Source organism: Equus asinus, chromosome 5 (assembly GCF_041296235.1).
Source record: "Equus asinus isolate D_3611 breed Donkey chromosome 5, EquAss-T2T_v2, whole genome shotgun sequence".
In the NCBI taxonomy this organism is placed as follows: Eukaryota; Metazoa; Chordata; class Mammalia; order Perissodactyla; family Equidae; genus Equus; species Equus asinus.
Window position 1 is genome coordinate 89068310 of NC_091794.1, and position 20577 is coordinate 89088886.

Consider the following 20577-nt stretch of genomic DNA (forward strand, 5'->3'; position numbering starts at 1 on the left):
TGTGCCTTAGTTTGCTCATTTGTAAAATGGGAATAATTTTAGCGCCTACCTCTTAGCGTTGCAGAAAGGATAAGTGAGCACAGGTAGAGCGTTTAGAACAGCACCTGACACACAGCCAGGGCCCAGTAAGTTGGCACTATGGTTATTATTGTTCTTGTTGTTGCTGTCACCTCTCGGCTTCAGTCTTCACTGGCGTCTCGCCCACTTTCCAGACCCTGGGTGTGTCCACACTTCCGCAGCCCTTCTGCCTTCCTCAAATTCAGCTTGTCCTCTGGGCCTAGCCCTGGGACTCCCCTTTCTGTGAGGGTCTCCCTGGCCAGGCACAGGGGCCAGACGTACACAGGTGAGTTAGACCCACCCTCCCTCGGGCCCTCACTCTGGCGAGGAAGATGGGCCTCCAACAGATAGTCACAGGGTGACCTGGGAGAGGTCACAGAGGACCCCACGGGATGGGCATAATTCCTCCTTTCAGGGAAACTGAGGCTCTGAGAGGCTAAGTGACTTGCCCAAAGACACAACTACCAGTTACATAAAATTTTAAATTTTTTCTTAAAATCTTAAATTTTTTCTTCAAAATCCGGAAAAGAAATCTGTAACACAGACCATTTGCGGACAACCAAGATATCAGTGCAATTTGTCACAGTGCCGGATCCTCCCAGGCAGGTCCCAGAGGAAGAGTCATGACTGAAAGATGGATGCGAGCGGGTCCTGACTATGCCCTCGGAGGCCCCGCCCTCCGCTGACTCACCATGTTCCAGGTACACCAGGTGCTCTGGGCTCCCCAGGGAACCCTGATTCCCTTCCCCCACATCCAAGCTCCCCCCATGCTGTTCCCTGAGGACCCAAATCTGCCACCTCCTAATTTCCCTTTAGATCTTACCTAAAACAGCCTCGTGGAAGCCTTTGCTAAAGCTCCATGTTCCCACAAGCTTTGCCTCCAGAGCATTTACCGTAATTTATACTTTGATCTTTGTGAAATGTATCTGCTCAGGGCTGTCTTCCATGTCAGACTATAAATTCCATGAGCCCAGAGATCATGACCATCTTGTTCACCCCATCTCCTCCCTGCCTAGCAGTCTAGAACACAGAGTAGGTGCTTTTTTGAATAATATCTTTTAAGTGAATGAATGAGAAATACATGAGTGATGAGAAAGAAGGAAGGAAGGACAGAAGGAGGGAAGGAGAAAGGGAGGGAGGGAGGAAGGGAGGAATAGAAGCCGTTCCAGAAAGCCTAGAACGAGGCAGTGGAGAAGACCAATAGGGGAAAAGGAAAGGTGTTTCAATACCTTACCAGCACCAGGAATGAGTAAAATTGAGAAAGAAAAGTCACAAACTTCATAAGCAGAAATAATGTTCAAGCATTTGACAAAAAGTTAATTAATAAGCCATTAGTCTCATTAATAAAGAAAAAGATGCACACATTATTAAAATCAAGAATGAGAATTATCCTATATTCGTTCATTCATTCATTCAATTAACACTTATTGAGCAACTACTATGTGCCAGGTCCTGACTAGGAGCCAGGGATGCAGCAGCAAACACAAAAGAACAAGGTCCTATGCTCATGAAGCTCCCATTCTAGGAAGAGGAGACCAAGAAATACATCCTCGTTCACATGACCAAACATTCTTGTCTACAAGCTTTCTGTTAATGAGTGAAATTAATCTCGATTGCTCTGAATTATTTCCCTTATGTCCATTTGTTAAAAAACATTAAGCTAACTTTTAAAGATTTGGGAGGGAATGCTATATAAATGTATCCACGAGGATCCTCAAGAAAATAGATTTCAAGCTTCTTCCACAATAAAGTAAAAAGAAACAGCACCATTGAGTTATAAGTTAGGGTTCTCTCACTTCTTATTAGTGGCATAAGTTAAAAATTGGTGGGGAAGAAAAGGTTTTAAAACTTCACAGGAAATAATGCAAAGCTACCCTTTTACTATTTAAAGCTATTACCTTTTTAAAAAAAGAATCTGCAAGGGGCCAGCGCTGTGGCGTAGCAGTTAAGTTTAGCATGGTCTGCTTTGGTGGCCCAGGTTCGTAGGTTCGGATCCCAGGCATGGACCTAAACCACTCATCAGCCATGCTGTGGTGGTGACCCACATACAAAACAGAGGAAGATTGGCACAGGTGTTAGCTCAGGGCCAATCTTCCTCAGGGAAAAAAAACAAGGAATCTGCAAAATAAATATTCCAAAAGCATGTGACGACAGGCTTGTGAGTCTCTTACAAGGCACGTGTGAGGCATTTACTCCAAAAACTAAGTGGAAATGGACATGCACCTGTAAAAATATAAGATGCTCAGTCTGCTACTAGGCCCCCCTCTGTGTGAGAGGGCAGAGGCTTCCTAGTTGACAAAGCATGCCCACCACTACTCCAAGCCTCACCGGGGAGGCAGCTGCAATTTCCATTTTACAGAAGAGAAGACTCAGAGAGAGGAAGTGACCTGCTCCAGGTTCTGGAGGAAGTTAGTAGCACAACTCTGAGTGGTCCCAGACCAGGGGGCTTCTAGCTGCACCGACTGGCTGCCATTGTCCCAGAGGCCCACTATGTGAGCACATCCACAGAAGACACAGGGCAAACATTTAAAGTGGCACATGGCCCTGATGGAGTCCCTAAATAACTCCCCAGCTTTTAAAGAATAAATCAGTAATTCCCGTACTACATAAATCGTACAAAAGTACTTTAAAAGGAAAAAGGAGAACAAACAAGGGCAGCACAGAAAAAGGAAAAAAGAAAACAGAACAAAAACCTACGGTCAAAATCTGACTTGTGAACATACAGGCCAAAATCCAAAATGAAACCTTAGCTAACCAAATCCACACTCATTTTCAAAAAACTGCCTTCAATGATCAGATAATTTATGTCTAAACGGAAGGCAGGGGCAATACGAGCAAGCCGACCACCAGCTTTGTCATAATATGGAAAACAGAGATCTACAATTCAAATGTAATTTTCCCAATACATGTCAACATGGCATTCAATAACCTGTAGCGTCTATTCTTGATTAAAACTACGGACAAACCAAACCCCACGATGAAGAGAGACTATTTAAAATAAGGAGCCAACTCTAACTTAATGGAGGTACGCTAGAATGGCCTCATCTCAGAACCAGAAGCAACCTGAGTAATTAAAGTTTAGCCCCCTCGTTTTCCAGATGAAGAAACGAGAGAAACAAGGCTCAGAGAGATTGAGTAACTTGCCTAATGTGACTCAGCTACTATATGAGAGTCAGGACTCAAACTCAATTCTTCTGACTCTGAGTCTGAAGCTTTCTGTCATCATTCCTATTTTATATATCATGAGAAATGCTGGCAAGAGCTATTAGGAAAAAAAAGAAACCAAAAGGTATAATATATAGAAAATGAAGAAATAAGGTATTACGTTACAGATAAGGTTTGCCCACCTGGAAAATCCAAAGGGGAGGGAAGTAGTTACGGGAAATCAGTGAGTTTCAGCGTGTAAGCCAGCATCTTAGCTCGGAAACACAGGCAACTGTTTCCTCTCACAACAGAAATGAACACATTAAGTTATGAAATTCTTAGAGGTACTTGGGTCACAATAATACTTATTCAAAGAAAATAATAAAAGGTTCATGGGAGAAAGAAAATGCAAGACCTCTACCCTCTCCTAGCTGGAAAAACTTAGTAAAGCAAAACAGAGAATTCTCCCCAATTCAGTGAATAGATTAAATAAGCCACTACTAATTAAAATCCCCAAGATATTTTCCTAAATGTTAGAAACAGTGCAATAAAAGAAGAAACGTGAACCTTACAAAGAATATTCATAAGCAATGATGACAGCCTCAATTTTTTGTTAAATATTTAATTCATACAAAAGAGAATCTGAATCATGTGTAAGATAAAAAAATAACAATAAAATGACTATCTATGTACCTACCACCCAGCTAAAGAAATACAAAATTTTCGGTATCTTTGAAACCCCCTGTGTGGCCCACCCTAACCCCTTCAGATGTAACCATTATCTTGAATCTTATTTTCATTATTCTCGTTTTACACAAATATACCTAACCCTAAACAATATAGTATTTAGTTTTGCATACTTTTGAAACTTATATCAATGACATTATAAAGGATGCAATCGCTGTAGCTTGTTCTTTTGTTTTCTTGAAACTCACATTTCCAAGATTCATCCAACTGATGCATATAGCCGTCATTCACAATTTGCTGCATAGAATTAATTGTATGGAATACACTGTAATTTATTTATCTATTAACCTACAACAACATTAGCATTGTCTCCAATGTTTTATATTATAAAAATTGCCCCTGTGAACATTCTGATATAACTCTTCAAACACACATGCCAGGAGTTTCTTTACAATACATACCTAGGAACTTGCTGGGAGGGAGGGTATAAACACATCTAACTTTATCTGAAGAATGCCAATTTGTTTCCCAAAGTAGAAAACCGATGTCCATCCTGCAGTGTCTAAGAGATCCAGCTACTCTCCATCCTCACAAACACTTGATATTGTCATGCTTTTCATTTTTTTCTCTAAACTAATTGGTAGAAAATAGTGTCTTATTTTCATTTTCATCTCCTTGATTACCAGTGAGGTTGAGGGGCCGGCTCTGTGGCTGAGTGGTTAAATTCATGCACTCCACTTTGGCAGCCCAGGGTTTCGCCGGTTCAGATCCTGGGCACGGACATGGCACCACTCATCAGGCCATGCTGAGGCGGCGTCCCACAAGCCACAACTAGAAGGACCTACAACTAGAATATGCAACCATGTACTGCGGGGCTTTGGGGACAAGAAGAAGAAGGAGAAAAAAAGAAGAGTGGCAACAGATGTTAGCTCAGGTGCCGATCTAAAAAGAACAAAGCAAAAACCAACGAGGTGAGCACCTTTTCGTTTTCTCTGTGGCTTTCCTCTTCTGTGAACTGGCTGTTAAATCCTTTTGCCCATATTTCGATTGCTTTCTACTTCGCATTGCTTTTTTTGCTTATTTTCTTAAGACTCTTATTCGTCTCTTTCTTTTTAAACAATCCTTCGTACATTCTGTCTGCTAATCCCTTATCAATTATATATGTGTTTCACTGTTTTTCTCAGTTTGTGATGACCTCCTTACTTTCACTAACACACAAACAGAAGCTCTTCGTTTTAATGTAGACAAACATCAGTCTTTTCCTTTTTGGTTTTTAAGACATTCTTCACTGTTCTTCCCTATTTCAAGGTCCTGTGTTGGTTTCTGGAATTTATACTCATGGACGGTGTGAGATAAGGAGCCAATGTCATTTTTTGCGTCTGGACCATCAGGTGTCCTAGAGTCACATGTTAAACAGTCCCCAGTGATCTGCTTTGCAAGGCCTGTCAAAAGCAAGTTTCCAGATATGCATGGGTCTTTTCTGCGCTCTCAACTATGTTTTGCTGGTCTGTTTTTTTATGTTGCTATCCAAACTAAACTAATTAAAACAAACTCAGTGTTGGAAGTTGTATAATCGAGTTCTATTATTTTAGTGGTTACTCTAGACATTTACATTTAACATGCATGCCTAACAAAGTCTACAATTAATCAATATCTTTACCTTCCTCTCAAACAACTCAAGACCTTAGAACGCCAACTTGGCCGCTGTACCTCCCAACTTACATTCTATTGCTCTTGAGTGGTTTATTCTATCTTATTTGTGGCAGAGGCTGCTTGCTGCCTACCCCAGCAATTCCAACCCTCAATTTTTTCTGAACGCATGTGCACTTAGGATAACGACTATATTTCCAAATTTTCCTTGCAGATAGTTATGGCCATGGGACTAAGATCTTAGTTATGTTCATGGGATAGAAGCATAAATATTATGTGGCTACTTTCAGGAAATTCCCTTAAAAGACAACTGGCACATGGACTTCACCTATTCTTTCCTATAATAGCTGGAGCTTCCATTTGTACCTACGATGATGTAGGTGACACCTAGAAATAGGTACAGCTGGAAGCCTTATGGTTCCATGTGACTATGAAACCACTACACCAGCTCTGAATTGCCTGAATCCAGACATTTGCATGAGAGTGAAGTAAACCTCAACATCTTGTTCAAGTCATGGAATTTTGGATCTGCTACTCACAGCAGAAGCTAGTCATAACTACAACCTATTTTAAAACCCCATAAATTAGATGTTATTGTTGTTGGTAGTGGTGGTGGTGACAGTCAATGATTCTTTGGGTTTACCCACATATTTATCTATCTTTGCTCACCATTCCTTCTTGAAACTCAGCCTATCCATCTGGAATCATTTTCCTTATGCCTGAAACACATCCTTTAGAATTTCCGGTAGTGAAATTGTCTCTCAGTATTCACTTGTCTGAAAATGCCTATACTTCATACTCATTCTTGAAAAACAGTTTTGCTGGATATAAGATTCTAGGTTGATATATTGAAGCTGTTATTCCACTATCTTCTGCCTTCCATTGTTATGGGAGAAAAATAAGGTGTAAGTCTATCATCCGTCTAGAGATATTCTTCTGTCTCATTTCTCTCACTAGTTTTTAGACCTTCTCTTTGTCTTTGGTATTCAGCTTCACTGATATGTTGTCTGGGTGTGGATTTATTTTTAGGTAATGTATTTGGTCTATTGGGTTTCCTGAGTCTGAGAATATGTATTCCTCTCTCCCATTGTTTCTATTAACTCTGGCAGCTACTAATTTTGTTCCCTCTCAGCTCCAAATCCACCCTTCTTTGCCCTGCTTTGAGATACTGGAGCTAGACATTTCTTCTTTTCCAGCTAATTCTGTGTTAGGCTTTGTCAGTACAGGTTGCTGGAAAAACACTGCAAGGACATATCAGGAAGAAAGGACTTTCCCTCGTCTAGCATGCCATTTTCTGTGTGCCCACCCATGGCTCAGTGTATGAGGGTCAGGCAGCGTTCATCTCAGTGGCCCTCACAGTTCGGCCTTGGCCCGCACCTTCCAGCAAGCATCCCCTCTGCTCAGCAGCAGGCTGCTCCCGTGATTTGGTTGTGGTGGGCCCCCTCTGGAAATTTCTGTGCCACTGATAGGCTGCATGTCCCAGTGATAGTCACAGCCTCTCCTCAAAGGTTTCAATTTCAGCCTTGGAGCGAGGAGCCCTCCTCTAAGTTTCTTCCTTGTTCACGCTCCCTTACCAGGGGTAATAACTGCTCTTACCCCTTTGAGTAATTTAACTTCTTTAAAGTTAGCACTTCTTTATATTAAGATTTCCCTATTGAAATTACTAGTGTAGTTTCTGTATCCTGATACTCTCTCTTTCTTAAACTACAATTAGACATTACACTCTCTCAGTCTATCAACCACTTCCTTTGTCTTTCTCATTTTCTATCTCTGTTTCTTTATGCTACATTTGCATAGTTTCTTCAGCTCTATCTTCCTGTTCTCTAATTGTCTCTTCAGCTGTCTCTAAAATCCTGCTTACCCTGTGGATTTCAATTTTCATAATTTTCACTTCTAGAAGTTCTGTATAGTCCTTTTTAAAATCTGCAAAATATTTGCATATTGTTTGGTCATATTTTCTATTTCTTTAAACACTGTAAATATTTTTTATTTTTAGCATCTGATAATTCCAATACAGGAAGTAATTGCAGGTCTGATTCTGCTGTCTGTTGCTTCTGCTGGTTTCCCCTCATGGTGACTTGTTTCTTTGTGTTTTGTGATTTTTTTGACTGTGAGCTCATGTACCTTGGAACTTTATCTGTGAGAATTATTAAAAGGCTAGGTTGAGGATTCCTCCTCCAGAGAGAATTTGTGTTTGCTTCTGCAAGATAAAACAAATTCTAGGCTTGAGGTTTTTCAGACCACACAGTTAATGTGAATTTGGGCAACAAACCCAAGAAAGTCCTGACTTATGGTTGTAAATTCTTTTTGCCCTTTTCCAACCACTAACAAGATCAAGACAGACAACTTTTCATGCTATCTTCCTCTGTGGGACAGGGTTTTTTCCTAGTTTACTCTTAAACTAATGATGATGTACTTTGGGAGGGTTCCCAGCTTTAGATGAGGGATCCTATCAGATTCTCCATCTTGACTAGTACCTAGGAACACACAGAAGATCACTGATACATCACTGAAGATCATTGCTACAAGGATTCAGCATACACCCCCAGAGAGAAAGCCAGCTTGAGAGTTAGGTTTTCTCTCTGGATTAGTCAATTCATTTAACACATATTTGAACAACCACTGTTGTGTGTGCTTGGGACACACTAGTGTCCTCATGGGGTTTACAGTCTAGCAGGAGGGAGGCAAACAACAAAATAAAGAAGTAAATTATGTACTATGTTAGAAGGTAATGAGTGCTACCAAATAAAAGAAAGAATAGAGCAGGAGGAGTGACAGGTTGTGGCATTAAATAAAGTGCAAGGTGTCAGGGTAGCCCCCACTGAGGAGGTGACCTTTGAGCAAGACCTAAGGAGGTGAAGGGGTGAAGCAGTGTGGCACTTGGAAGAAAAGTGACCCAGGCAGAGGGAAAGCCGGTGCAAAGGTGCTAAGGCAGGAACGTGCCTGGTGAGCTGAAGGAACCGCAAGGAGGCCGGTGTGAGTGGAGCAGGGCAAACAAGAGGGAGAGTGGTGATGGATGCGGTCAGAGAGGAGGCAGGGACTGGTCACAAAGGGCCTTGGAAGCCACCCTCAGGACTTTGGCTTTAATTTGGAGTGAGGCGGGAGCCAGAGCAGGGTCTTAGGTGAGGAGAGACATGATTCGACTTACATTTTCAAAGAATCCCTCTGGCTGGTGGGTTGACTGGCATGTACTCTAAGTGAAATGGAGATTCCTGCTTTCACTTAAGTTTTGACCGTTGAAGATCCCCTGCTTTCTTGTAAGTCAGGATACAGTTTTCTTTGTTGTCAGTGGGGAGGCTGTTGAGAGTATCTAGACTACCACATTGCTGGAAATAGAAGGTCCCCTGCCAGCTTTATAAACACAGCACAAAGCTGTTGTCAAAACAGGGTGGAATAGGCTGAGCAAAGGAAAAAATAAGCAAAAGGACAGGATAAAGACTAGAGAGAGTTGCAAAAAAAAATAAAACTAATGTACAGTATGGCAAAGCAGAAATAAAACAAAAAAGAGTCAGATATCATTAAGAATTTTTAAGATAAGAACTAACCAGACCCACACTTGATAAGTGCTATTGCAATACATTCCAGACAGAGTCACACTTTTTTTTTTTGCTGAGGAAGATTTGCCCTGAGCTAACATCTGTGCCAGACTTCCTCTTTTTTGTATGTGGGTCACCACCACAGCATGGCCACCAACGAGTGTTGTAGGTCTGCACCCAGGAACTACACCTGGGCTGCTGAAGCAGAGTGTGCCAAACTCAACCACTCGGCCATGGGGCTGGCCCCCTGGAGTCACACTTTTTTAGCCGTAAATAACTAGAAAAAAATATAATGGCAAAGGAGAAAGCCCAATCTTGGTAACAGATGGAAGGTATCTCCATATGGACTGGGGTGACTGAAGCTTGTACGTTGAATTTTGCTTCCCAAGATTCTTGCAAAACCCTCATGGTACTTGCCCTCTCTGGGTCCCTCCCCACACCCAACTATGCCTTGCACTTGTGAAGTGCTAATACACATTTATGGAATTGCATCTTTACACCATAAATATATGTCATTTTAGACCATTCAGTGAACATTTAAAATGTTTGTACATAAGAAGTCCACCTATCATATCAGTATTTAAAGAAAATCATATGCCACGATATATATTTTTTAAGTTAAAAACAATGTACATTATGACACTGCAGAAAAAAAAGAATCAAAGTAAATTTTAATAATAGTAAAAAAACAAAACAAAACAACAAAAAAAACAATAGTGATCTCTGAATGGTGTGATTAGTGGATTATTTTATTTTATTGTTTGTGCTAAATTTTCTCCAATAAACATTTTATTTCTATAATAGGAAAAAACACATAAAATAAAGCTAATCTATAACCTCAGAGCACAAAAGACAGAAAGGGACAAATTTCCTTGCTATGGATCACAGCACACTTAGTTAAGAGACGTGATAGTATGTTGAAACTTCTATGAAAGAATAACAAAGAATCATAAGACTAGAATAATAAACCAACAGATTGAGAAATATTTATATCAAATATTATATGAAATACACATACATAGGCAAACTCATCTTCATTTGTAAGAAAAAACTTCAAGACCTCCCAAATTAGGTGAGCAGAGAATATAAAAAGACACTGCCATCAAAAGGAGTAAAACAGGGGCCGCCCCGTGGCCGAGTGGTTAAGTCCACGCACTCCGCTGCGGCGGCTCAGGGTTCGGATCCTGGGTGCAGACATGGCACCGCTCATTAGGTCATGTTGAGGCGGTGTCCCACATGCCACAACTAGAAGGACCCACAATTAAAATACACAACTATGTACTGGGGGGATTGGGGGAGAAAAAAGCGGGGGGAAAAAAAGAAGATTGGTAACAGTTGTTAGCTCAGGTGCCAATCTTTAAAAAAAAAAAAGAAGTAAAACAATAAACAAAAAAAATGCTTTACCCTTGTCAAAGAAACAAAACTGAAAGAAACACTGAGGTGTACCATTTCAGATAAATTAACCCATAAGAAAAAGGTCACAGCATGCAATGCTGGTGAGCTTATTGTGAAGTGAACACAGTTGTGCATATTGGTCCAAGCTTTGAGGAGAACAATCTGGCAGTATGTATCAAGAGGCCTAAAAATGCTGGGTTTTTACTGTTAATCGTACTCCAGGGACTCCTCAGAAAAGAGTTTTGAAAAGGGAATACACTTTAAGCATGTACATTGAGCCAGCCATGCAGAGAGACTAACGGAACATTCTAGGCAGAGGGAATACTCATGAAAACTTGAATAAGAATAACCAAAAACCAGCAATGTCCAAATGCCTAATGATGGAGCCATTTTATAGAGAGGCAATAATTCTATAGGAAAGCAGTTAAGAGCTTACTCTCTGGCAACACACAGGTAATCAAAAATGAATAAGACATGAACCCTACCCCCAAGGGGCTCATAGTCCACAGCTAAAAAATTCCACACTTTATTAACTGTGTGACTTGGAGCAAGTTGCTTCACCTCCCTGTGCCTCGGGTTTCTCATCTGTAAAATGGGACTGATAATAGTAACCATTTTATAGGATTCTCATGAAGACTGAGAGAGTAATGCCATGTAAAGTGCTCACTACAGCACCTGCCACAATAAGGTGACTTCAGCCGCCACCAATCCACACGTGAGGCTTGCAACCACGTAACACTGTATGTGTACAGCAAAAGAAGGGGTGACGTTACAGACAAATGAACAGAGTTATGTTAGGGGAGAGGATTGCAGAGGGATTTTTTCTTTTTTCCTTTAGATTTTAGGTTTCTTACATAATTTTTAAAAATTAATTCAGTCCGACATATTCCAAGTACCTACTGTGTGCCAACTCCCGTACTGGGGAAATAGATGTGAACAGTTTCTGCCCTCAAGGGGCTCAGAGTATAGTGGGCAATCCACTCATTCATCATTCATTCAGCAAATATTTCTCGAGCACCTACTATGTACCAGACACTGTGCCTGGTGCTGGGAACTCAAAGGGAACCCACTGGACAAGGTGGCTACTCTCATAGTCTGTGCTGGTGGGGAAGGCAGGCTATAAGCAAGTAAACAAAAACAAACAAGATTCTGACACATTATGGAGAAAATAACTTCGGCGGCCTGGCGTTCGTGGGTTCTGATCTCGAGTGCAGACCTACACACAGTTCATCAAGCCATGCTGTGGTGGCATCCCACATACAAAATAGAGGAAGATGGGCACAGATGTTAACTCAGCAACAATCTTCCTCAAGCAAAAACAGGGAAGATTGGCAACAAATGTTAGCTCAGGGACAATCTTCCTCACCAAAAACAAGAAAATAAAGAAATAGGGTAAACAGATAATATTATCTGATGGAGAGAGGCGAGCCCACTTTAGAGAGGGCAGTCAGGAAAGGTCTTCCTGAAGAGGTGACATCTGAGCTGAGACATAACAGAAGAGAATAAGAAAGTCATCTCAGGAACGAGTGGAAGAGCATCCTGGGCAGAGCGAATACAAAAGCCCCTGGGTCTGCAAGAGCTTAGGTATTTCAGGAACAGAAAGGAGGCCAGAGTAGCTGCAGACAGCAAGGGGTTTAGTGGGGAGAGATGCGACTGAAGAGATGGGCAGGAGCCTTACCAGCCATGGTGAGGAGTCTGGATTCTATTCTGAGAGTAATGGGAAGCCACGGAAGGCTTTAAGCAGAAGAGGGACATGATCTTTGGGTTTTTAAAAAATCACTTTGCAGTGTAGAGAGTAAACAGTCAGCGGCCAGGAGTAGGAGCCAGAAGACCAGTTAGTGATTCCTGCAGTAGCCCAGGAAGGAGGTGAGGGTAACTTGCATGGGGCCAGAGAAGAAATGAGATGGATTCCAAACATATTTTGGAATTAGACTTAAGAATTGCAGGTGGACTGCATGTGGGAAGAGAGGGAAAGCAAGAATCGAGAATAATGCCAAAGTTTTTTTATCTTGAACAGTTGGCTAGCTGGCAGTGCTTTTTCCTGACAGAAGACTGGAGGAAGGAAGAAGTTTTGGGCTGGGAACCGAGAGTTCAGTTCTGAGCAAGTTAAATTTGAGATGCCCGTGAGACACCCAGCAGAAATGTCAAGCGGGTAGTTGGATACATGAGTCTGGAGCTCAGGGATACGGTCCAGGATAGAGATATAAATTTGGGAATTAGGAGAGTACAGAAGGTATTTAAAGCCTGAGTCTGGAAGAGCTCACCTAGGAAATGCATGTAGACAGAGAAGAGGATCAAGGACTGAGGCCCGAGCCAGTCAACATTTAGAGGGTGAGCAGTGGACAAAGTGCCAGAGAGACAAGGTGGGAATGGCAGAGGAGGTGACAAAGCCCGCAATGATGTTAGGGAAGCCAGGAGCACGAAGTTGGAGGAAGATCAGCTGCTGAAGACAGGAGAGCCACCATTGGTCTGGCAACATGGAAGTGACTTTCAAGAGCATCTTCAGTGGAGCCACGGGATGGATATCAGACTGGAGAGGACTGAAGGGTGTCTGGGAGCTGAGGGAGCAGGGGCACTGAGTGCAGGCCAATTGCTGAAGAAGTTCAGACATGAAGGGCAGCCGCCGAAGGGAAGGTTACACAGTCTCTGAGAGAAGAGGAAACATGTTTGTCCAATACATATGCAAAGGGATAGCCAGCTTCGTTAGCGATCAGGTAAATGCAGGCTAAGGTACGAGACACCATTTTACATCCATTCCATTGGGGACATTTTTTAAGTCTGACAATACCAAGTGTTGAGGAAAATGTCGATCCACCTAGTCTCTTATACACTGCTGGTGGGATTGTCATCAGTGCAACCACTTTGGGAAATAGTCTGGCGCTATCTCACGAAGCTGAACATTCACATACCCTATGCCCAGCCATTCCACTTCTCGCTCATGTGTCACAGAGACATGAACAAGAATATTCACAGCGGCAGTAGTCACAGTAGCAAAAACCTAGAAACAGTCCAAATGCCTTGAAAGGAGAGTGGACGAATAAACTGCAGCCTATTCACCAACAGTGTTACAGAAGTCAGAGGAAGGAGCCTTAGAGACATGCAGCAGCGCTGATGAATCTTAGATTGTGATACTAAGTTTTTTAAAAAGTCCAAAAAGTTTACATACATCTAAACACCCTTTTTGTAAAGTAAAAAACAAGTAAAATAAATTATAAATACATCTTAGGAATAGATTTGGATGTGATAAAAACTATATGAAAGAAGACATACAAATGGTCAACAGGCACATGAAAAGATGCTTAACATCGCTAATCATAAGAGAAACGCAAATCAAAACCACACTGAGATAATCACTTCACACCTGTTAGGATGGCTATTATCAGAAAAACAAGCAACAATATGTGTTGGCAAGGTTGTGGAAGATTGGACCCTCTTACTCTGTCGGTGAGAGTGCAAAATGGTGCAGCTGTTATGGAAAATAGCATGGAGGTTCCTCAAAAAATTAAAAATAGAACTACCATATGATCCAGCAATCCCACTTCTGGGTATTTATTCAAAAGAGTTGAAAACAGGATCTCTGAGAGATATTAGTGCTCCCGTGTTCATTGCAGCACTGTTCACAATTGCCAAGATAGGGAAACAAATGTCCATCAATGGATGAATGGATAAAGGAGATATGGTATAAACATACAATGGAATATTATTCAGCCTTATAAAAGAAGGAAATCCTACAATATGCAACAACATGGATGAAGATTGAGGACATTATGCTAGTGAAATAAGCCAGTCACAGAAGGACAAACACTGCACGATGCCACTTATATGAAGTATCTAAAATAGTCAAACTGATGGAAGCGAAGAATAGAATTATGGTTGCCAGGGGCTGAGGGGAGGGGGAACCAAGAAGTTGTTAATCAGTGTATAAAATTTCAGTTATGCGGGCCGGCCCGGTGGCGCAGCGGTTAAGTGCGCACGTTCCGCTTTGGCAGCCTGGGGTTCACCGTTTCGGATTCTGGGTGCAGACATGGCACCGCTTGGCAAGCCATGCTGTGGTAGGTGTCCCACGTATAAAGTAGAGGAAGATGGGCATGGATGTTAGCTCAGGGCCAGTCTTCTTCAGCAAAAAGAGGAGGATTGGCAGATGTTAGCTCAGGGCTAATCTGCCTCAAAAAAAAATTCAGTTATGCGACATGAGTAAGTTCTAGAGATCTGCTGTACAGCGCTGTGCCTGTAGACAAGAGTACCGTATGACACACTTAAAAATCTGTTACGAGGGTAGATCTCATGTTGTGTTCTTGCTACAATAAAAAAACTATATGAAAAAATGATAACACATGAGTCAAAATAGTGGTTACTTTGCCTGGGTAGAGACAGAGGGATGAGGCGGCACAATGATAAAGATGCTTGTTACACTGAAAAGAAAGCAAAGACATGACCTCCCATGAAGCATTTTTATCCAAAAACTGATTGGGAATCAGGTTTTTCTTTAATGTGAAAGCATTACATCTAACTACCTAGTTTCAAGAAATACAGGGCCCGGGGAAACACATTCAATAACACCAAAGGGAAACCCAGGGAATTCACCGGCAGGGAAACCAGAATGTGGGAAACTGCAGGACCAACGACTCAGTTTCCTCAACAACAAAAAAAGAGGTTGGGGAAACTGAAAGGTTGAGACAAATCAACCAAATGCAACAGTAGACTTTCTTTGGCTCCTGACTTCAGCAAACCAACTATGAAAACCATTTATGAGGCAGTTGCGGGTATCTGAACACTGCCTGGATGATACTATGGGGGTACTATGGAAGTGTTCATTTTTTAATTTGATAATGGTGTTGTGATTCTTTAAAGTAATTTTCTTTCAGAAATACATGCTAAAATATTCTTGAAAAAAATTCCAATAACACTTGTTCTGTACGTTTCTCATGACACTGTTGTAGCATCTGTAATCATCACACACACACACACACACACACACACACACACGGGTGTCTACCCAGCAGGTGTGTATTTCGAAGGCACAGACAATTCTTTCCCACCTACTCCCTCTGCAAGCCTCAGCAGAGCGCTTGGCATACTGAGTGTACTCAAATATTTGTTGAATTTTGTTTAAAAAAAGAAACAAATAAAAAAGGGCCAAGCATGCTCCAGTGATGAGGAATACACCTTGAACCAAAGATTACGTTTAATATCACTTTCCATACCTGAGCTCCAAAAACAAAGTCCCTGGGAGTTAGAGCTGCCATAAGTCCTAGTGAGGGGACCTTCCCTGGGAGTGCGTCAGAGGGACCCAGCGCAACTGTAGCTGACTTACGATGTGTGCTGTCATCTACACGATGTCTGTCCCCACTGCCAGACTGTGGGCCCTACCCTGGATCTAGTCACCTGGCAGGACTTGGTAAATGGTTGACAGCCTGAAGGAAGAAACCTGGGCATCGTCTAGAGGAGGAACAGCACAGACCATGAAGAGGGTCAGTGACATCCTGCTGCCTGTGTCAGGAGCACCAACTGGAGACTAATCCAAACAGAGACCCTGGGGGGAGGGGACGTGATAATGGGCTGGGACCATAGTCCTGCTCATCTGAGGAGCTGATGAAGGGAACGGGGAGTGGGTCAGGGACAGCTTACAACAGGAAGAGGGGACTGGAAAGGAGAGGGGGACTGGAGGGGACAGTAACTGGGAGCAGCTGCTGCCTGCCGTGTCAGCTGGGACTTGGCTGACCGAGGTTGGCCTGGTCCTTTCTCGGTGCAGCAGGATGTGGGGTACCACAAGAATGCAGGCAGTGCTCGCACATCACAGTAGAAAAGTGAATTCCTGAGCACATCAGGGAGGCTTACTCAGACAAGGGACCTATCTACTTTTAACAACGCAGACACTGTGGAATGAGGACTCATCAAGCTGTGGGCACGTAGGCGCCTGGAGGAGGGAGGGGGAGGGAGGGAGGGGCTCCCTCTGCCCACAGTTGATAAGGGGCAGGAAAGCTACCAAGAGGAGCCGACGTGTGATTGGGCCTTGAAAAGTTAGATGGAAGGGAAAGGGAGAAAAGAACAAAAACGCCTACTGAGCACTCATGCTGGTGTAGGTGCTGGTCAGACACTTAGGTTTCCTTCCAGAAGAGGGACCGTACTCACAAAGGCCTGGAGACGTGAAAATACAACAGTGTGTCTGATTTTCTTTTCCCTCTTAAGGATGCCCATTCAAGCTGCTGGCCCATTCAAGAATCCTGGGCTGGATTCTACAGGCTGGGAGAAACACTTTGTCTATTCCTGTTGCCTTGTGAATATGGAAAAATCCATTAAAGATGAGCTGTTCCTTTTACTTCTAGGAATTTACCCCAGAACGGTGATCAGAGATGGATGTCAAGATGTACTCCCTGCACCCAAAAACAGGAAACCCAATGGCCAACCACTAGTTAGATTGGTTAAAATACTACGTAGTCATCAAAAAGCATGTTGTCAAAGATTAGTTAATGGCATGGAAAGAGCTACTCCTCATATTAAGTGGAAAAAAGCAGGTTACAAATCAATATGATCCAAACTTTATGGAAAAAAAAGTATAATATATTTTTTAAAAGACTGAAAAGAAATCTCACGTGCAAAGAGTCTGTGTGGTGGGTTTATGGGTGACCACCTTCTTCATCCTTGTTGTCTATTTTCTACAATTAATATGTTTAACTTTAAAAATTAGATAAACACACACACACAAATGTTAATTCAACAGACACACACACCCATTGAAAACAGGCGCCCGTGGGGTTGGCTCACCTTCTGCAGGATGGGGGTCGGGCAGGTGTTGTCAAACAGGACCGAGTTGAAGATTCCGTACACGCCCTCGTGGAGGTGGTACACGATGGTCTTGGGGGCGGAACTGTTTTCCTCTGCAGGGAGGAGAGGAGTCAGGGGCAGCACAAGCAGCAATGTGAGCGGGGTGGGAGTGGGGAGCTGGCACGATGGTGGGCTCGGCAAGGATGCTGGGTTACGGAAGTGAAAGATGCCCCTTCCTCCACTGTGGGGTGGGTCCTGCCTCCTCCTGTGACCTGAGGTTCACTACCGCATTGTGCACACTCACCTTGCAGCTGAGCGTCTCTGCCCGGGACACGCTCCCTGCCTGCATCTGAGCCCCTTGATGCCCCAGCAAAGGCAGAAGAGCAGCCCACCCAAAGCCCACCACCCCTCGGTATGGATTCTCTGGGGATGAGCACACAGAGCTCAGGATCTCCTGCCTGGGGGTCCCAGAACAGAAGGCAAAGCCCTAAGATCAGAGTCCCTGACACCTCTCACTCAAGGGGTTGCTGGGAGGACTGATCTTTCTGAAAGGGCAGGGAAGAGCGCTGATGTTGACAGTGTGAGCCGAGAAGGCACAAGTCAGCCCAGCCAGAACTTGAATCCAGCACTGCCCCTTATCAGCTGTGTGACCTTGGGCTAGTGACTCAACCTCTCCATGCCTATGTTCTGTCATATGTAAAGTGGGCTTAGACAAATATAGGTTGTCATTAATTACTTTCATTATGTTATGAGAAGCAGTTGGGTGAGGAAGAGCCTGTCCTTTCAAGAGGAGACAAACACGGGGGCAGGGGCAGGCTTCACCTCTTCCTAGCGATTAGGGGATTCCCTTGTATTCTCCTTGGCTCTCAATTTCCTCATCTGTACAATGGCGTTAATAAAGTATTCTCCCTATGGTTGTTTTTATCTCAATCTTCATAAAATATGAACATGCATAGGAAAAAAAGATGCTAAATAAGTGTCTTGGGGGTGAGGGGACTTGATTGCAAGTTTCCCTAAAGCAAGGACCCATTCTCCAGATTACCCCACCCCCTAAAACCAGACTCTGCTCAGCCAGCTAGTGTCCCTAGCCTCAGAAAAAAAACAGGGCTCTGCTGCCCACCTGGCACCTACCCTCCCTGCTAGGCTGGTCCAGAAGAACCTCCCTCTTGGCGATGATGCTGATGGCCAAGGTGAAGGCCGAGGTCACGTAGTAGCGCCCCAGCTTGGCAAGGATGTCCACGCCACAGTCCTCCGGGAAGTACAGGTCCAAGGCTGAGTTGATCACAGAAGTGATCTGATGGTGGGGGGATGGGAGCACAATTACACATTTGGAACGTGGGGTTTATGCTGAAGACGTTGTACAGCTCCAAGTCTATTTCCTGAAAGCTTCTTTGATTTCAGGAAGAAGGGCTTGGCAGCTGCTCAGGCCCCAGCTGGTAACTGCGGACAGTTGGCCAAGAAGGTAGGCGGGAGACAGAACTGGGTCAAGACCCTCGTGCTTGCGTAAATCACTCTCCTCGACGCCCCCACCATAGGAAGAGGCACTCTTAACATAACACTCAGTACTCAGATTCCAGAAGCCCTGATGTGGATCTTTCTTTCATAAATAACCAATCTGTTAAAGGACACATTTTCTACAGAAAATACAGAGAAGGACAAAGAAGATCAAAATCACCCCTAATTCTATCATCCAGATTAACCTAATCATTGTTAACTTTTTGGAGGAGCGCCTTTAATTCTTTTTTGATACAAGCACTATTTCTTATTATTTACATGATAGAGTTATATTTATGTTTTTATAACCTCTTTTACTCAATAGACTGTGAATGACCTCTCCATGTGAGTAAATGTTTTCATCATAAGAAGGTACCATAATTTAACCAATCTCTGAGTGTTAGATGGACCACGGAAGTCCACTGGGCTTCCTGGAGGCTGGACATAATGCAGGGAAGTCCAGCATTATGAACAATGCTGCATTGCTCATCTTTGAAGCTAACGCTTTGTGTCCATTGTGGATTATTTTCTTAGGGTCAGTTCCTAGATGTGAACACTAGTCCAGGACGAGCCTCCTACTAAGAAGAAACGGCCCCTGGTGGTTGGAGTGGGGATTACAATGACACATTTTTCTTGCTTTCATCTCCCAGACCGGAAGGAGACAGACGGACTGGGAGTGAACAGAAGGCTGGCTTTTCCTCCCCCTGCCCACCCACTGATCTCTCATCAGCCCACCTGAGAGTGAATAGGGCATACCAAGACCTTCCAAGAGCCTTCGGACTTATACATATATGGCCTGGTTAAGCCTCACATGTGTGTGGGCTGGAGTCAGGCAGAGCTGGGTGTGCAGCTGGCTCTGCCGTGGACTCAGGAAGTGACGCAACCTCTACGAGCCTCAGTTTGCTCAGCTGTAACATAGGTAATAATAAGATAATCCAGGTAGAGCACCACGCACAGCATGCAGCACATGGGACCCGCTCACAGCGGCCGCCTGTGGTCATTAGAACCCTCCCTGCCCCCATCCCCCGCCCCACCCCCACAGAGCCCAATGCAACACTTCCCGCCCAAAGTTACCTCTTCGAATCTCACTTTGGTCCCCTCCACTCCAGGGAAGCCGCCCCCAAGGTCCAGGATGTGCATCCTGTGGCCCAGCTCGGCGCCTATTTCAAACACAAGCCGGGCGTCTGCGATGGACTGAGCATAGGCCTGAGGGTCAGGACAGTCACTGCCAATGTGAAAACTGGGAAGGGAGGAAGAGCCCCGGCTTACTTGCAGGGCCCCGGGTGCCAGCGCGTCAGCCCCAGCCAGGAGCAACATTGGACACGGTGCCCATTTTACAGATGTAGTGACTGGAGACCTAAAAGGTCAAATGGGTTGCCAAGGGCCATGTGGCAAGTGAGGAGTGGACAGGAGACTAGATCCAAGGTCCCTTGGCACTTGTGGTGCTCCCATCCCTCCACGTTGCCCCTGGGGCTGAGCCTCCTGGGATGAGGGCCAGGGCCCTGGAGTGAGCCAGATCTGGATGGACCTCTCGGTCAGCAGTGGGACCTGCCTATGCTTTAGTTTGCCTATCTCTAAAGTGGGGATAAGATCCTACAAGGCTGTGGGATAATGTACATGAAGCATTTAGCAGAGTGCCCGGCATATCCGAAGTACAGAATGAGTGACAGCTATATTGTTGCAACATTGCTATGGCGATTCTTCCATATTCCTGTAAGAAAAGCGGCACAGCAGAGGGGCGGCTGCACAACCTTTGGCCTCAGGCTGGTAAAACTCCTGCAAAGCCAGGTCCCTCCTAGAACTTCCTGGGACAAACCCTTCTGAGGATTAGGGAGTTGGGACCACTGGA

General features: G+C 43.8%; 1 protein-coding gene across 5 annotated transcripts in view; it reads right to left on the reverse strand.

The window, feature by feature from the left end:
- Positions 1–20577, reverse strand: part of AZIN2 (antizyme inhibitor 2) — a 41536-nt gene that overhangs the window by 10457 nt on the left and 10502 nt on the right. For 3 of the 5 annotated variants that reach the window (XM_070510411.1, XM_070510412.1, XM_014837881.3), the window contains 3 exons: positions 19803–19968; positions 18366–18528; positions 17235–17347 (listed from right to left, as the gene is read on the reverse strand). In XM_070510411.1, coding sequence (XP_070366512.1) covers positions 17235–17347; positions 18366–18528; positions 19803–19968 — 442 coding nt within the window. The other 2 variants (XM_070510410.1, XM_044770292.2) reach the window with 2 other exon arrangements.